This window comes from Apium graveolens, chromosome 8 (genome assembly GCF_009905375.1).
Source record: "Apium graveolens cultivar Ventura chromosome 8, ASM990537v1, whole genome shotgun sequence".
In the NCBI taxonomy this organism is placed as follows: Eukaryota; Viridiplantae; Streptophyta; class Magnoliopsida; order Apiales; family Apiaceae; genus Apium; species Apium graveolens.
This window is the reverse complement of record NC_133654.1, coordinates 267391094-267410288: the sequence shown is the minus strand read 5'-3', so window position 1 is coordinate 267410288 and position 19195 is coordinate 267391094. Positions and strand designations below refer to the sequence as shown.

The following is a 19195-nucleotide window of genomic DNA, read 5'->3' as shown; positions in this document are numbered from 1 at the left end:
TAGTAAAATATGTTAGTTCTTCAATTCTCTTTGAGAAGCTTTAACAAAACTATGTCAAATTCATAATATGAGCCATAACTTTGTATCCTACTTCCTTTTGCTAAGGCCACACAATCACTCATAAACCAGACAAGTTATAAATATTCTCCCTATTTACCTCTTACTAACCATTTCGAAAAACAATGAAATATTTATAAATATTCTATTATAAACTTACAGGTGTTTTCTATAGTTGCAAGTGATAGGCTTGTTAGAATAATCTTAAATTTAGTTATTAATATGTGTTTTATTACATTTGAATAAATTGTATAGGCCTTAGTGAACGTTGTGTTGGTTAGCACAACAATAACTGTAGACTAGGTCATAGTTCAGTTTCAGCATTATCAGGGAAGTTGAAGTAGTGGAGTCATGCTAGGAAGTTCAGTTGCTATCTTTTAGATATCACGTTATATGTCTAGACTAGTATATATTAGATTGTATGCATTCAGTTTGATAACAAGGAATGAGAAGCAGCTTTATTTTCTTCTCCATACACAACAGCCATGTTCTAAACACTGCACTTTGCATCTAAAGCACAAGCCCATCATAATTTTTTTCTACACTTGGTATAAGAGCATAATGGTTAGGTTCCTGTATGCCTAAATATCAACCCAAGCACACAAATAAAATCATGGAAACATCCAAAGCAAAAGATTGTTTTGTGGGCTTAAGCTATCCAATGTTAACGAGAAACAATTATACGACATGGTCCCTAAAGACGAAAGTTTTCATGAAGGCACAAGGAGTTTGGTGTGCAATCGAGCAGAAGGATCCTAAGGGGGGCGTGGATGAGAAAACGGTGCAAGTGGCCCTTGCATCAATATATCAAGGTGTGCCCGAAGATGTGTTGCTGTCCATTGGTGAAAAAGAAACAGCTAAGGAAGCATGGGAAGCGATCAAGATGATGTGTATGGGTATGGAAAGAGTAAAAGAAGCAAAAGTACAGACGTTAAAAGGCGAGTTATAGTCCTTAATCATGAAGGAAACGGATAAAATCGAAGAATTTTGTATGAAGTTGAGTGGGATTGTGACTAAATCCGGTCCTTGGCGAAACAATGGAAGAATCGAGTGTTGTGAGAAAAATTCTACGTGCAGTTCTGGATAAGTTTCTTCAAATAGCTTCAAACATGGAGCAATTTGGAGACGTTAAGGGGATGACAGTTGAAGAGGTAGTTGGTCATCTCAAAGCTCACGAGAAAAGGATGAAGGGAAGGTTTGAGAGCGTAGATGGACAACTTCTTCTGACATCTCAGAATCAAAGACCTAGAGGTGGTTCTTTCCGTGACAAGAGTAGGATAAAGTGTTACAACTGTAATACTATGCGACACTAGGCTACAGAATGTGATAAACCGCGACGGGAAAGAGAGAAGAGACACGAAGTGAACCTCACAAAGATCGAGGATGATGAGCCAGCATTATTATAGACAGAAGAATGATGCCAGACGGGAAAAATAAAAGGTGCTAGATGGGTAAATAGAAGTGCCAGATGGGAAGGATTTTTTTAAAGCAAAAAGGGCTAAGTTTAAGTGCCATATGGACAAAGAAGTTGAAAGCCAAACGGGTTAGGATGAATGCCAGAGGGGCTAATCCAAATGAGTTCATGATAAAATTTAAGATTAAGGGGGTGATTGTTGGAATAATCTTAAATTTAGTTATTAATTTGTGTTTTATTAGTTTTGAATAAATTGTATAGGCCTTAGTGAAGGTTGTGTTGGTTAGCACAACAGTAACTGTAGACCAGGTCATAGTTAAGTTTCAGCATTATCACGGAGGTTGAAGTAGTGGAGTCATCAGTTGCTATTTTTTAGATATCACGTTATATGTCTAGACTAGTATATATTAGATTATATGCATTCAGTTTGATAAAAAGGAATGAGAAGCAACTTTATTTTCTTCTCCATAAGCAGCCATGTGCTAAACACTGCACTTTGTATCTAAAACACAAGCCCATCAAAATTTTTATTCTACATGGCTGTCTTACTGGTATGGAGATGATTCTTAAGGATGTTAGTTACTTGGTACAACTTGGAAGTGGGGTTGCTGCAGCTTCTGCATACTTGGAGAACAACATGCCGATGATTCCATCCTGTGAATTACCCATTAGTGATTGCACCAACTATTTCTAAATCATTTTATGCTAAATACTATGCTATCTTATACCTCTAAAAATTTAAATTGATTAAATGTTGTTATGGTAATATTAATTTGTGCATGACCATTAATTTTCTAATAATTGTGAGAGTTTTTTAGAGTTGAATCTATTATAATAGTACTTCTATTATTGTTAGTTAGGGTTGTAGTAGTACATATATTATTATTAGTTTAGGTGAGTAGGCAATTTATATATAATTTTACTAAATAAAATTTAAAACTCTCGAGAAAATGTCATTTTCAAGTTAAGTTTTTTATACAATGCTTACCACTTAATTTATAGAAACTCATTTTATTTACAATATAAAATAAATTATAGTATTGCTTGTTTACCTATGCTTGTAAATCAATACCCAATTAGTTTATATAATACATGGAGTAGACTTTGTTAAATTACATTTTTATAAAAAGAAAAAAATTGAAATTTTTAATAAGAAATTAATACTAAGAAAAAAAACAATTTAAACTATATTGGGCCAATTGAAACAATTATATACAATTTTTCAAACAAAATAAAGGATATAAAAAGGTAGGTAAAACCCTAATATAGGTACAAGGGGGCCATGAAATAGTGTTTTGAAGTTATTTGTATTTTCTATGAAAAAGTGTTTTGGTGCTGTAAGGTTAAACACATCTTTAAATGAATTGGTGGAGGACTAATCAAATGAACTGGTGGGGGACTAAGCCAATAAGGTTTAGAGGTTATCTTGAATTGATATGGTTTAACAAGATTAAAGTAATAATTTATATTTCCCCGTTTCTTCATTTTCCTTTCATATGTGTTTTTTGCAAAAACTTTTGGTAAATATCAAATACTATAATAATATCCCATTTTCCTTTTATATATGTCAGTAAATTTACCCACCTTGATGTCAAGAATTATCCGTTCAATATTATATGTCAAAGTTAGAAAAAAATTCACTTACATTTGTATTAATATTTTTGTTCCTCATAAATAATCAAATACATGATATATTAAAAAATGAAAATTTAAAAAAAAAAAGAAGCCCACACATTATTTATATTTTATGTTCATATTTGTTGAATTATACTATTCAATTTATTTTATGTTTGTGTGTGACCTTACTTTAGAGAATTTGCACAAGAATTATATTTTTCTTACTACTTGCAACAAGTTCCAAAAACAATGAAGAAAATGCTAAAAGTCCCTTCCTTTTCTCCTCTTCATCAATCTACCATGTAAGGTTTCTTTGTTATTTTTTAACTTTTACCATGCCAATATATATCATAAATATAAATGCACATAGTACAAGTGGATCTATGTGGGGTATGTTTTTTATTTTTCTAATGTATATATGACAAACCACTCGAAATTACTTTATATTACCTAATAACACACGAAATTTACTTATATATGGCGTTTCCCATCTCACAAAGCCCCGTCACTTTTTAACTTAATTTCACAAGACACATGATTGAAAATGAGATTTCTTACTTGATAGAGACGTAGGGTTTTTTGTGAAATTTTTTTAGTGGTGTAAGAACTTATATTTTCAATACATGAATAGGTAGGGTCACCATTTTCAGCCTCACTAGAACCCATTCCTCATGTAACTACTATAGATCGGTAACAATTCGAAAAGTATAGAGTTATAAGATTTTCTCAAATCCAGTAGTAATATTGTAGGCGGTGTCATTGGTGGTGGTAATTTTACTAGTCCAATTGGTGGTACTAGAAGTCGTAATCTTAGGAGTGGAATTGGTGATGGGATTATTGGTGGTAAAGTTTATGCTACCTTACGGAGTATCATTGGTGATAACTTTAATAATGGCATCAGTGGTAGTATCATTGGTGATATAGTTGCATTGATAGTAGCATGACTGCACCTTTAGTGGTTACATTGGTGGTACCTGAAACGATAATATTGGTAGTGGATTTGGTGCCATTGATGGTTATGTTGCTCCTGGTGCTCTTATTAGTGTAATTGGTGACATTGGAAGCGGTAATCTTTGTTAGAGAATTGGTAGTGATTTTATATGTATTGGTGGTGAAGTTTATTCTAGCTTAAGCAATTCCATTTATAGCCACTTTAATTATGGTATTACAGGTGGTAGCATTGATGTTATATTGGTTAGTCTTAGTAGTGGTATTGGTGTAGCATAGCTTGCATCTTTAGTGGTGGTATTGGTGGTAGAATGGTTAGTTGGCATAGTGGTATCATTGCTGAAATATTGATTAGTCTTAGTAGCGGCAATTGTGGTAGCAATGTTAGTAGCTTTAGTGGTAGCATTGGGTGTATATTAGGTAATATTAGTAGTTGATTTAGTTTCAGAAATGGTGGTTGTGACACCCTCTCAACCCGGGTCAGAAGTTTGGGGTTCACAACACAGACAATATATAAATCTGTATATGAAATATTATATGCAATAACCCTTATTTACGCAACCACGGATCGCAACACGTTAAATATGAAAACAAGCCAAAACCTTAACTTTTATTACGTCGTACCAAATCCCAACTAGTTTAACTTACAGCTAAAAATGAAATTATGCTTACAAACTTGCATAACTCAAACTACAACTTAAAGCTCCTGCTAGCTCGATCCAACTCAACCTGGAATCTTAGCTCGCATACTGGACCGCGGAGCCTGGTTACCAATAATTTCTTTTTTAACTGTAGAATGACATAAACAGATTCGCAAGGGTGAGCTAACTAGCTCAGCAAGTTAAACTAATAATAACCGAGGGTAAACAATGATCAACTGAAATGATTCATAGAAATCAAGTTTCTAGTTAAGCAATTTTGTAATTGGATATTCACTTTTAAGTTTAAATTGTATATTCATAGAAATATTTATAAATTTTCAACTATAAACTTACGTGTGTTTTCTGTAGTTGCTAGTGATAGGGTGTCTTGTACGGAGATGATTCTTAAGGATGTTGGTTACTTGGTACAACTTGGAACTATTCCATGGTCTGAATTAATAATAACATGCCAATGATTCCATCCTCTGAATTCCCCATTAGTTATTGCATCAACTATTACTATTTCTAAATTATTTTATGCTAAATACTATATAAAAAACATGCTTCATGTGAGGTGGTCTATAGTAGACTTAATATATCTCAAACACTGCTTCTTGCATTGATTTGCATGTTTCTTTGTTGACTTATTTTTATGTAAATTTTATCAAGTTTAAATGAGTGTTTAAAGTGTTGTTAGGACTTAGTTTTAGTGGAACATGTCTTGAATTTTGGTCTAACTAATTCTATTGAAAACATAAATTGTTAGTTTCTTGATGGATTATGTATGTACAAGAAGATAAATCCAATTAGAAGTTATTTTGCTTGCTTAAATAGAATAATAACTCTTGACTTACAAAGTGAGAAATATTATAGGTTCTATTAGCAAACAAAAATAAAATTTTGGTAGAATAGAAAGCCAATAAGCCATAGTGGGAACATAATAATTATAATTTAATTGACTAATTTATTTCAACTAAAAAAGATAAATGTTCATTTCAACTTAAAAGATAAATATTTAATAATTTAAATAAAGATAAATTAAATAGTGTTAAGCTTGGCTTAAATAATTTACATATTTAGAATTTGGATCAAATCAATTTTTCTAAAAAAATAATGAATTTGGAATTTATACAAAATTTTGAGGCCCAGCGTAAATTACAGCAGGTCCGAATTAGATATATGTAAAAAACTTAATTTTATTACTTTTCGTTTCTTCGAAAAATAATGTATATTTGTTAATTTTTCTTTAAATATAATAAAGATATGTATAATTTTTTCCGATTTAGAATTTCATCCCAAAATATTTTAGTGTAAAAAATTGGATGAAAAATAAAACTATCAAAAAAATTATTTCGATATTTTTAAAATTCCAAATTTGAGTTAATCCAAGTTTTTTCTCTTTAGGAGAGAAGCAAAATTTTGTAATAAAATATATGTTCGGGCAGTTTCGGGCCTTTTTAAATATGACTTTCTTAAGATCGAATCAGACGAGTTTTTCAAAATTTTTTTGGTTTATATTTAACACTAAATATAATGTATTTTTATATATCATTAATCAATATTAAGTACCTTATTTACAAATATTGAGTCAATAATAATTAATCGATTTAGTTGTAATATAATTGGACTTTAAATTGAATCCACGATAATTATTCATTGTTTTTATCGAATTGTTTAACTTTATATTATTTGTAAAATATTAGGTGTTGTTGGGAGGCCATAAAGATAAAATATTTTTTTTTCATATTCAGTATATAAAATATTTTCTTATTCATTTGTTAATGTTGTGTATTTTTTTTAGAAAAGACATATGAGTATTCATTAATCTTGATATTTACATATTTTATATAAGTTACTTTATAATTCAGGATTAAATATTTAATTTGTTCAATTTATTTTGCAAACATAAATATGTTTATGATGATTATTTAAGTTTTATTTTTTACAATATTGTATTTTCCTTGTAAATTTGCGTAAGTAGATTTGAGAATAATGTGTTTGTTTTTATCATAACAATTTATGAGTTCATGTTCTTTATTTTATCCTTAAAATGACATCTCAATAATGTGTTTAACATATTTTATTAGCAAGAAAATCATAAAAACTAATTTACACTATTGATATCATTTCAATTTAAATAAATATTGACTTTACTATGAATAATTCATATAAATTTCCAAAAGTTGATTGTTCAACCGTGTTAGTTTAACAAGATAATATCATTCAACAAAATAAAATATACATCTTTAAATTATTTAATCTCCATTAATTTATTTTGTAACTTTTACCTAAAATTAAGAAAATCCCTTTATAATAGAAAAAAGTTAAATCATATATATAATAAAATTTACTTTGTTAGAAATACACAACATTATGCAATTTTTTTTAGCATAGTTTGTACTCTTGTAAGGTGTATCATCCCGATTATTCTTCTGGTCAAAACTTGCTTCAATTCTTCTTCTTGCTGATCAAGGCTTGCTTCTTTTCTGAAGGAGCAGCAAAGTGTCCGACTTCATCACAATTATAGCACTTGATCTTTGACTTGTAATTTTCCCATACCTTGACTCCTTGCGATCATTCTTTCTTTAATTCCTCTTATGAGGGTAAAATTCGAGGAACTAGAGCCTTTCTTTCAAAAACATTTTTTTTGAAGTCTGTATAGCCCATATTTCTAAACTTTTTAACTAAAAGAGCATAAATTTGTAGGATATCTTCATCATTACCATGATCAATTTCAGTTCCTGAATAATTTTGTAAGCCATCATGAGTATTTGAGACTCAGTATCAGACTATACAATCATGGCCTTTTATTTTGAAATGGCTATTTCTTACAAATTTATCTCTTGTTTTTCCTCTACCCTGAGAGAAACATTTCTTGTCGCATTTCGTCTTACTTTTCTACTCCATCTCCAGTTCATTAGTTTTCAGAATTCCATATAACTTAACTAGAGATGTGTCTTCAAGATCATAGTTATCCCTTATTGATATAACTTTCAAGTTACACTTTGGAGGAAGTGCAGGAAGAACCTTCAAGTTTGAATTTGCTCGATCATACTCTATGTCAATAAGTGACAAATCATTCAACAATTTCTGAAATCTATCATAGATTTCAAACAAAGACTCATCAACTTTTGAGTCAAAGTGCTCATACTGGTGATTGAGTATTGTCCTTCGAATCTTCTTGATAGCCGTTGTTCCTTACACTTAACCACCAAAGTGTCTCAACTTTTCCTTAGTTGTTTTGCATCCCATAAACCTAGGGGACATCACACCGTCTAGATTGTTATGCAAAAATGTCCAACTTTTCCATTTTTTTCTTGACCACGAATAGCAACAACCAGTTTCATGGGCTAATGAGGTCCATCATAAATCCCTGTTGGATTTAAATTAATCTAAACATGTTTTATTTAAATAAAATATAGCTGTTGAGAGTGCATTTTAGTATTAGACTTGGTCATTTGGTGTTTGCATATTAGTAGGAACTGAATAAAGAAAGTGGGTTAGTGATAGGAGTTTGTTTAGCTGCATGCCTAGTTTTTAGCTTGCTTTGTATTTGCATATTTATTCTTGTACATTGATCTATTTTAATTTAAGAAGTTTTATCTCCTTCCAACTCTAAATACAAGCAGGTGTGTGTGTGTATATTGTGTTTTAGTGTTTTACTTGGTATCAGAGCCACGGTAACCACTTAAGTTTTCAGACACGATGGAACAGAAGGTAAAGACGAAAGAAAGTACAAATATTGGGCTGAGTTATCCTACGCTTACCAAGACTAATTATGCAGCTTGGTCTCAGAAGATGAAAGTGATTATGCAGGCATATGGCTTGTGGGACCCGAAGGGGACTATTGAGGACAAAATGAACAAGCGAGCCTTGGCAATTATCTATCAAGGGATTTCGGAGGAGATGTTGTTGACACTTGCAGAAAACAAAACATCGAAAGAGACTTGGGAAGCTGTGAGAACAATGAGTGTGGGAGCAGACAAGGTGAGACAGGCAAAGGCTCAAATGCTGAAAGGGGAATTTGAAAGCTTAAGTATGAAAGATGGGGAGCAGTTAGATGACTTCTACATGAAATTACATGGACTGGTCACTAACATTCGAGCACTAAGAGAGAAGATGGAAGAGAGCTACGTGGTGAAGAAACTTCTCAGAGCAGTTCCCTCGAAATTTTTACAAATTGCGTCTGCTCTGGAGCAATTCGGAAATTTGGAGGAGATGTCAGTGGAAGAAGTCATTGGTTCTTTGAAGGCCCATGAAGAACGGTTGCGTGGGACAAGTGAGATGAATCAAGGGCAACTCTTACTGATAGAGGAAGAATGGCGAAAGAGAGAAAACCACGAGGGACAATTATTATTGACCCGTGAGGAGTGGATGAAAAAAACGAGAGAAGGGAATCGAGGTCATAGTGAGAACTGGGGAAAAGAATCAAATCGAGGAGGACGTGATAGGAGCAGGATGAGGTGCTTCAATTTCCCAGCATTTGGACATTTTGCATACGAGTGCCGGAAATCACGACGTGACAAGGAACCACAAAAGGAAGTGAACCTCACCCAAATCCAAGAAGATGAACCAGCGCTATTGATTGTTGAGATCAAAGAACCTGTGAAGGAGATGATGCTGATAAATGATGAAATGGTAGTTCCAAAGCTAACAGAGAAAAATGAGGGACGCAAGGATTTGCAAGTGTGGTACCTGGATAATGGGGCGAGCAATCACATGACTGGACAACGGGAAAAATTCAAAGAGTTAGACGAAAGTGTAACCGAAAAAGTGAAGTTTTGTGATGGGTCTACTGTGACGATAAAAGGCAGGGGAGTAGTGTCATTTAAATGCAAGAATGGTGAAGAGAAGACATTAAGCGAGGTATATTTCATCCCTACCTTGTGCAAAAATATTATTAGTTTGGGTCAACTTTCGGAGGCTGGTAACAAGGTTGTATTGGAGGGAGAATATTTATGGGTGTATGATGAATGAGGTCGACTATTGATGAAAGTGAAGAGGAGTGAAAATCGTCTCTACAAAATAAGCCTTAAGGATAGTAGCCCTATGTATTTACTCTCAAAAACTGAGGAAGATACATGGCTATGGCACACAAGGCTCGGCCATATCAATTTTCAGGCCTCAGAACTCATGTCAAAGGAGAAAATAGCATATGGAGTTCCGAAGTTGATTCAACCAAGGAATAAATGCGAAGGATGCTTGATGACAAAGTTGGTAAGAAGTCCGGTCCCAGCAAATACGAGTTTTGAAATAAAGAAGCCCCTTGAACTAGTGTATGCAGATATTTGTGGCCCGATCACGCCTGAGACTTCTGGAGGTAATCGATACTTTCTCTTATTTGTCGATGATTATAGTAGGAAAATGTGGGTATATTTGTCAAAAGAAAAAAGACATGCTTTTGTAATGCTCAAAAATTATAAGGCAGTGGTAGAGAAGAGAATGGAGAGAAGTATAAAAATGTTACGGACAAATCGAGGTGGTGAATTTTGCTCAAATGAATTTAAATTATTTTGTGAAGAAATGGGGATTGAACGTCAATATACAGCCCCGTATACCCAGCAATAGAATGTGGTAGTCGAGAGAAGAAATAGAACCGTGGCGGCGATGGTCCAGAGTTTTCTAAAAGACTCGAAGTTGCCATCAACCAATTGGGGGGAAGCGGTAAGGCACACAATATACATGCTTAATCGTTTACCAATACGAGCTCTAAATGGTATAACACCGTATGAAGTTTGGGGAGGTAAGAAACCAGATTTGGGATACCTTAAAGTATTTGGTTGTGTAGCGATCATGAAGGTTCCATCTATACATGTTAAAAAGTTGGATGACAGCGGGAAATGAGTCATATATTTGGGACGAGAGCCAGGGACTAAGGGCTGTAGGTTGTATGATCCAGTGACAAAGAAAATAAAAGTGAGTCGTGATGTAGTATTTCATGAGAAGGAATTCTGGATATTGGAGAAAGAAGGGGAATGTGAGGTGAAAGTTCCTGAATACATCATCATGGTTGAAGATATTGTTGAAACGAGTGTTAATGAAGATGGTAGTGAAGATGGAGGTTTCAAAACTCCACCATACACGACTGGTGGGTTCACAACTTCGGTACACACAACTGGTGATAGCCAGAGGGAAATGTCCTCTAAAAATTTGGAATCAGAAACTGAAAGTGGACCTCACAGGTATAGAACTCTTGATGAATTGTATAGTGAGACTGAGGTGATTAAATTGCTGGATGAGCTTATGCTGTTAAAGGTGGAAGAACCTGTGAATTTTCGAGAAGCAAGCAAGGAAAAAGAATGGATGAGTGCTATGAAAGTCGAGATGGACACCATTGAAAGGAATGACACTTAGGTTTTTACAGAACTTCCACCGGGACACAAGCCAATAGGGTTGAAGTTGGTTTTTAAACTTAAGAAGGACTCAGAGGGAAATATCGTGAAACATAAAGCTCGCATCATCGAAAAGGGCTACATACAACGACGAGGAATTGACTACAACAAAGTGTTTGCCCCTATAGTACAAGTAGAAACTATACGGTTGTTGGTAATGGCTGCAAAAGAAAGATGGGTAGTACATCACCTCGACGTAAAATCAGTGTTTTTAAACGGTGATTTACTTGAGGAAGTGTACGTCTCAATAATGTGTTTAACATATTTTATTAGCAAGAAAATCATAAAAACTAATTTACACTAATTGATATCATTTCAATTTAAATAAATATTGACTTTACTATCAATAATTCATATAAATTTCCAAAAGTTGATTGTTCAACCGTGTTAGTTTAACAAGATAATATCATTCAACAAAATAAAATATAAATGTTTAAATTATTTAATCTCTATTAATTTATTTTGTATCTTTTACCTAAAATTAAGAAAAGCCCGTTATAATAGAAAAAAGTTAAATCATACATAAAATAAAATTTACTTTGTTAGAAATACATAACATTATGCAATTTTTTGTGAGCATAGTTTGTACTCTTCTAATGTATCATCCCAATTGTTCTTCTGGTCAAAACTTGCTTCAATTCTTCTTCTTGCTGATCAAGGCTTGCTTTTTCTCAGCGTTTGGCTTTCTCAATGAGCAGCAAAATGTCCGACTTCATCACAATTATAGCAATTGATATTTTACTTGTAATTTTCCCATACCTTGACTCCTTGCGATCATTCTTCCTTTAATTCCTCTTATCACGGTAAAGTTCGAGTAACTACAGCCTTTTTTTCAAAAACATTTTTTTCGAAGTCTATATAGCCCATATTTCTAAACTTTTTAACTAAAAGAGCATCAATTTGTAGGATATCTTCACCATTACCATGATCAATTTCAGTTCCTGAATAATTTTGTAAGTCATCATGAGTATTTGAGACTCAGTGTCAGACTATACAATCATGGCCTTTCATTTTGAAATTACTCTTTCTTTCAAATTTTTCTCTTATTTTTCCTCTACCCTGAGAGAAACATGTCTTGTCCCATTTCGTCTTACTTTTCTACTCCATCTCCAGTTCTTTAGTTTAAGAATTCCATATATCTCAACTAGAGATGTGTCTTCAAGATCATACTTATCCCTTATTGATATAACTTTCAAGTCACACTTTTGAGGGAGTGCAAGAAGAACCTTCAAGTTTGAATCTGCTGGATCATACTCTATGTCAACAAGTGACAAATTATTCAACAGTTTTTGAAATCTATCATAGATTTCAAACAAAGACTCATCAACTTTTGAGTCAAAGTGCTCATACCGGTGATTGAGTATTGTCCTTCGAATCTTCTTGATAGCCGTTGTGCCTTACACTTAACCACCAAAGTGTCTCAAATTTCCTTGGTTGTTTTGCATCCAATAAACCTAGGGGACATCACACTGTCTAGATTGATATGCAAAAATGTCAGACTTTTGCATTTTTTTCTTGACCACAATAGCAACAACCAGTTTCACGGGCTAATGAGGTCCATCATAAATCTGTTCCAGTATTCACCATCTGTTACATGAAGACATATAGTCTTCTCCACAAATGGTATTTATTAATTTTCAAGATTAGAAATTTGAGGGTTTCATATCTTCTCATATTGTTGTTGATTTGGTTTATGGCTAATGGTGACCACAAATTTTGTTGAGTTTCATTATCTGCCATTAATGATTATTTTCTGGATCTTAAAGTGATTTTATATAAACACCAAGCTTTGATATCAATTTTTAGGCCTTTAATTACCTATAGAGGGGGTCAATATAATTATAACAATCAAATCCAATTATGTACTCAATAATGAAGAATAGTTTTTATATTATTGAATAATAACTTATTACAAAATTCTCTAGCTCAACATGAGCAAATATCTTGAGAGCTTGTAGGTTATTGTATGATGAAATAAATTCACTAGTGTTAACCTAATTTCTGCTTATATACTGCTTATATACTACACACTTACACAATGAATATAAAGATAAAATCAATAAGGAATCCTAATACATATGCTATAATATCAAAAAAATACTAATATGAACAACCTTGATGAGAAGTATAGATCAATAAATACTGATGTTGGGCCTTTAATCTAAACTTGGGCTTGGTTAATTAGTTTGCATTGGATTAGTTTGCTGCTGCTATACAAAGTCTGTATCCATGCGTGGACGTGGTCTGGAGAGTTTGTAGGAGCATCGCTGAATAAACGTTACCACAACGTTAGTGTTTTAGTGTTTGATTTAGTCTAGGATGTCTGTTATGCAGTTCCTAGTTTTTAGGACATTTCTTTTATTTGTTCAGTATAAGTATTGTAGTTGTTGATTAATAAAATAAAGTTATTTGACGCTTGTTTCTCTCTAGTTTTCACATAACTATATTATTAGTTCTGCATTTTATTATATCTTTATGTCAATAATCTGGTATCAGAGCCTAGGTGTTTGGGTACATGCCCAAGTACATGCCAAAGGCACAAACGATGGAGCCCGGGAGAACAAAAGAAGGAGCGATGAATCTGAGCTACCCCATGCTGTCGCGAGCCAATTACACAGTGTGGGCTATGAAAATGATGGTGAACATGCAGGCCCATGGAGTTTGGGAGGCGGTGTCACCAAAGAATCCTAAAACTACGGAGGTAGACGAGAAGATGGATAAAATTGCATTGGCAGCAATTTACCAAAGTGTACCGGAGAATATACTCCTTTCCCTTGCAGATAAGGGAACTGCTAGAGAAGCCTGGGAGGCAATCAAGGTGACGTGCCAGGGAGCTGAGCGCGTTAAGTCAGCCAAGGTTCAAACCCTCAAGACAGAGTTCGAGTCCATGGCCATGAAAGACAGTGAGTCAATAGATGATTTCAGCATGAAATTGGCTGGAATAGTCACAAATATTCGAGCACTGGGAGAAGAGGTCGCAGAAAGCTATGTCGTGAAAAAGTTGTTGCGTGCGGTGCCGTCCAAATTCCTGCAAATAGCTTCCACTATAGAATAATTCGGCAACCTGGAGACCATGACATTGGAGGAGACTGTAGGCTCGTTGAAGGCACACGAGGAACGACTTAAGGGGCAAGCAGATCCGATCGGCAGTGGTAGCAAACTGCTGCTTACTAAGGAAGAGTGGCTCGAGTTAGAAAAGGATGAAAATAAATTGCTTCTGACTAGAGAAAAGTGGACAAAACGTACGTACAAAGGGGGCAGTGAGGCCAGCTCGCAGAAATCAAGGGGGAAGGAATACAACCAAAATGTACGAGATAAGAGCAAGGTTCGTTGCTTCAACTGTAGAGCCTATGGGCACTATGCTGCTGAGTGTAAAAAACCAAAACGAGACAAGGAAGCCACGGAAGAAGCCCATATAGCCCAAATTTCGGATGATGAACCTGCTCTTCTCATAGTCGAAAAACAAGGAGAGGAAAAGGTGAACATGTTGATCAATGAAGAATGAGTGAGGCCAAGCTTGAGTCAGGATGATAAGGGAAAGCAAATGGAATCGAACTTATGGTACCTCGACAACGGGGCGAGCAATCACATGACCGGGCAATATTCAAAGTTCGATAAACTGGATGAAAACGTGGTAGGTCAAGTCAGGTTTGGTGATGGTTCTGTCGTGCAAATTAAAGGCAAAGGCTCAATTACTTTGAAGTATAAAGACGGAGAAAGCAGGCATCTTAAAGAGGTATATTATATTCCTTTCTTACGTAGTAATATAATAAGCCTCGGACAATTAGCTGAAGAGGGATACAATGTAGTCTTAAAAGGTGAACATTTGTGGGTTCGGGATGAACAAGGTGTGTTGTTTATAAAGGTTAAGCGATCAGTGAACAGATTGTATAAACTTATAATCTACAGTAGTGATTCTGAATGCTTGTTAGCGAAGTGCGAGGATGATAGCTGGCTGTGGCATGCTCGTCTCGGGCATCTTAACTTCAAGGCTATGAAACTTATGTCAACAAACAACATGATTCTTGGAATGCCTGCTGTCAAACAACCGGATGAGGTGTGTGCCGGATGCCTTATGTCAAAACAGACTAGGAAAACATTTCCTAAACAGTCAAAGTTTTCGGCAGCAACACCGCTTGAACTGGTGCATGGCGACCTTTGCGGGCTGATTTCACCTAGTACATCTGGAGGTAATCGATATATCCTTGTTTTGATTGATGACTTTAGTCGTGTAATGTGGACGTGTCTTCTTAAGAACAAAAGTCACTTGATGCTTTCAAAAGATTTTACGTGTTGGTTGAAAACAGTTCAGGAAAGAAAGTAAAAACCTTCAGGACAGATAATGGTGGCGAATTCACTTCAAAAGACTTCAACAAATTCTGCGAAGAGGCTGGGATAAATCGGCATTTTTCTGCTCCCTACTCGCCACAACAGAATGGTGTTGCAGAGCGACGTAATCGAACATTGATAGAGATGGCATGAAGCCTGCTAAAGGAGATGAAAATGCCTAATTATCTATGGGGAGAAGCAGTGCGACACTCGACCTACTTGCTAAATAGGCTACCAACACGAGCTGTTATAGGGATTACACCATACGAAGCATGGTCAATTAATAAGCCCATCATAGATCATATTCGAGTATTCGGTTGTTTGGCACACATGAAGGAACCGAGTGTCAACTTGAAGAAATTAGACGACAGGAGCAGGACAGTTGTCTATCTCGGAAAGGAACCAGGAGCAAAAGCCTACAGACTTCTTGATCCTGACACAAAAAGAATTTATGTAAGCTGAGATGTCGTATTTGAAGAACGGAAGCCATGAAATTGGGACGAGATAGAGGAATCACCATCGATGGACACTGGGAGTTTTTCAGTGTTCACAGAAAATTCAGATGGGAATGGTGACAATGACACTGTCGAAAGAACTCCAAGGACTTACACAGGGAATGACCTCGAGGATACAAACGACAACAGCGTGCAAAACTCCACTGTTTCAAGTCTGGATTGTGATACAGATGAAACTCCACAAAAATACAGGCCCCTCAGCGAAGTCTATGACTCCACTGAACCGATCGAAATGGAGGATGCATAATTATATCTCATGGGGGTAGATGAACCTACAAATTTTTCTCAGGCTACACAGGAAGTCGAGTGGAGAAAGGCGATGAAAGCCGAGATGGAAGCAGTTGAAAGAAACGGCACATGGAAACTAACCACATTACCCAAGGGACGTAATGCCATAGATTTAAAGTGGATATACAAAATCAAACGGGACACTGCTGGAAATATTACGAAGCATAAGGCCAGAATCGTTGCAAAAGGCTATGTACAGAGACAAGGAGTGGATTTCGATGAAGTGTTTTCCCCTGTGACGCGCATTGAAACAATACGCCTGTTGTTGGCACTTGCAGCGAAGGGTAACTGGGAGGTGCATCACCTCGATGTCAAAATAGCATTTCTAAACGGGGAAATTAAGGAGGAGGTTTACGTCAAGCAGCCTGAAGGATTTATCAAGCCTGGAAGTGAGCATCTGGTGTATAAATTCGTTAAGGCTCTATATGGACTTCGACAGGCCCCAAGAGCCTGGTACTTGAAGCTGAATCAGTGTCTAGAGGGACTTAATTTTGTCAGATGTGCATATGAACAAGCTGTGTATACGAGGCGGATGGGAAAAGAAGTGTTGATAGTGGGTGTCTACGTTGACGATCTCCTGGTCACGGGCACTAATCTTGATTCGATCAGGGAATTCAAGGAGCAAATGGCAAAAAACTTTGACATGAGCGACCTTGGCAAACTCACGTATTACTTAGGCATTGAAGTGAAACAAGGTGATGGTTTCATTCAACTGAAACAGACCGGCTATGCAAAAAAGATTCTCAGCAAGGCAGGAATGTTGGATTGCAATCCAACTAAGGTCCCAATGCGTCCTAACGAGATACTAAATAAAGATGAAGGGGGCACTCTGGTTGATCCTACTGGTTTCAAGAGTATGATTGGTGGCTTGCAATACTTGGTCCATACTAGACCAGATTTGGCTTATTCGGTGGGCATCGTAAGCAGATTTATGGAGAAACCCACGCTGATGCATCAAAACGCGGCCAAACGTATATTACGTTATGTGAAGGGCATATTGAACCTTGGGTTAATTTACACTGCTAATGATGATAACAATATAGTGATTGGATATTCAGACAGCGATCTGACAGGGAACATAGAGGACAGAAAGGGCACAGGAGGCATGGTCTTTTACCTCAACAAAAGTTTGATAACCTGGAATTCTCAAAAACAAAAGTGCGTGGCACTCTCTTCTTGTGAAGCAGAGTTTATGGCGGCCACGATAGCCTCCTGTCAAGCAGTGTGGTTAAGGAAGCTATTGTCCAAAATTATTTGACTCAACATACCACCTGCGACTTTGTTCATCGACAATAAGTCGGCTATCGACTTAGCAAAAAACCCTGTCTTCCACGGTAGGAGTAAGCATATAGATATCCGTTTTCACTTCATAAGGGAATGTATTGAGAATGGAGACATAGTAGTGAAGCATATTTGCACTGAAGAACAAAGGGCGGACTCACTTACTAAAGCACTGTCTGCAGCCATATTTGAACGAATGAGGAGCCTGCTCGGTGTTAGAAACTGTGTTCAGGTAAGTTTAGATTAAGGGGGAGTTTGTTGGGCCTTTAATCTAAAGTTGGGCTTGGTTAATTAGTTTGCATTGGATTAGTTTGCTGCTGCTATACAAAGTCTGTATCCATGCGTGGACGTGGTCTGGAGAGTTTGTAGGAGCATCGCTGAATAAACGTTACCACAACGTTAGTATTTTAGTGTTTAATTTAGTCTAGGATGTTTGTTATGCAGTTCCTAGTTTTTAGGACATTTCTTTTATTTGTTCAGTATAAGTATTGTAGTTGTTGATTAATAAAATAAAGTTGTTTGACGCTTGTTTCTCTCTGGTTTTCACATAACTATATTAGTAGTTTTGTGTTTTATTATATCTTTGTGTCAATAACTGATGAGGTCATTTTTGTTAAACTCTCATATGAAATACTAATGGAAAAAATGTGATAGTTATATACTAATATCATCAACTTTTGACACCAAATTTTTTGAAGTTTTATAAGCAATTTTTTAATTTTCAGGAAATCAGAACTCAATTCCCATCCACATCTGTAGGTTAAGCCTTTGGACAAAAATTGAGGTATGTTCTGGGATTTGACAAACTTTGAATTTAAATTTTGATCTCCTTTTTTAATAGTTTTTCTCGGAATTTGGTGATCTTATTATTTTTTTATATTTTCTTAAAATATTTGCAAGAAAAGAAATGTTTATTCAAATAACTAATTTGGATTAAAATTACTCAAAGAACTATAAAAAATGGTGAGTACATAATATAAGTAATGTAAATGATATTTAAATAATTTTAATATATTTTTGTAAGCATTAATTATTTGTCAAAAACATATTTTCATTATAAAATTTTCTCAACTGAAGTTAGAAACTTATAATTTTATGCTTAAATGATTACTTTGCTTGATTATTAAAATATTTTTTTAAAAAAATATATTTTCTAACACTAATATAACCGGTAGATTCAAATCATAACTAAAAAATTACAGAGTTAGTACGAAATTTAACTAGTCATTTTCTACTATTTGTTATATAGAAAAAAATGCTTAGTGGGCCATATTAGTCATTTCATACCAAAGTCAATATAAATGATGAATTACTTAAAATATTAGGGCAAACTTAGTAGAATATACTTCATCCCATAATACATGTTTTTTGAACTTTGTTCATGTAAAATTAATAATGTTACATATTTTTTTAAAATAAATATTTTTTTCAATTAAAGTTTAATATTAATAATTTTATTCAAAAAAGGAAATTCTAGAAGTAATTTTTGTACGTATCCTCTTTATTCATCTTAAAAAAATAATTGAATTCTAGTTTGGTACATATTTGACAAAATAATGTTCTCTTTGTATTTCATACCCACCTTGTGAAACAACTTATATTCATTATAATTATGTTAAAGTACATATGGTCAAGTCAAACAACTTATATACTTAGACACTGTCAGCCTACATTTCTCATTCAATTTCTTCCCAATTTAGATTTTTCCCAATT

The 19195-nt window shown here is 34.7% G+C and overlaps 1 protein-coding gene across 1 annotated transcript; it reads left to right on the top strand.

Moving 5' to 3' along the window:
* Nucleotides 1-13614: 13614 nt before the first annotated feature.
* Nucleotides 13615-14124, top strand: LOC141680979 (uncharacterized). The gene has a single exon (XM_074487048.1). It carries the CDS (start codon nucleotides 13615-13617, stop codon nucleotides 14122-14124), a length of 510 nt encoding a protein of 169 aa, XP_074343149.1.
* Nucleotides 14125-19195: the final 5071 nt, after the last annotated feature.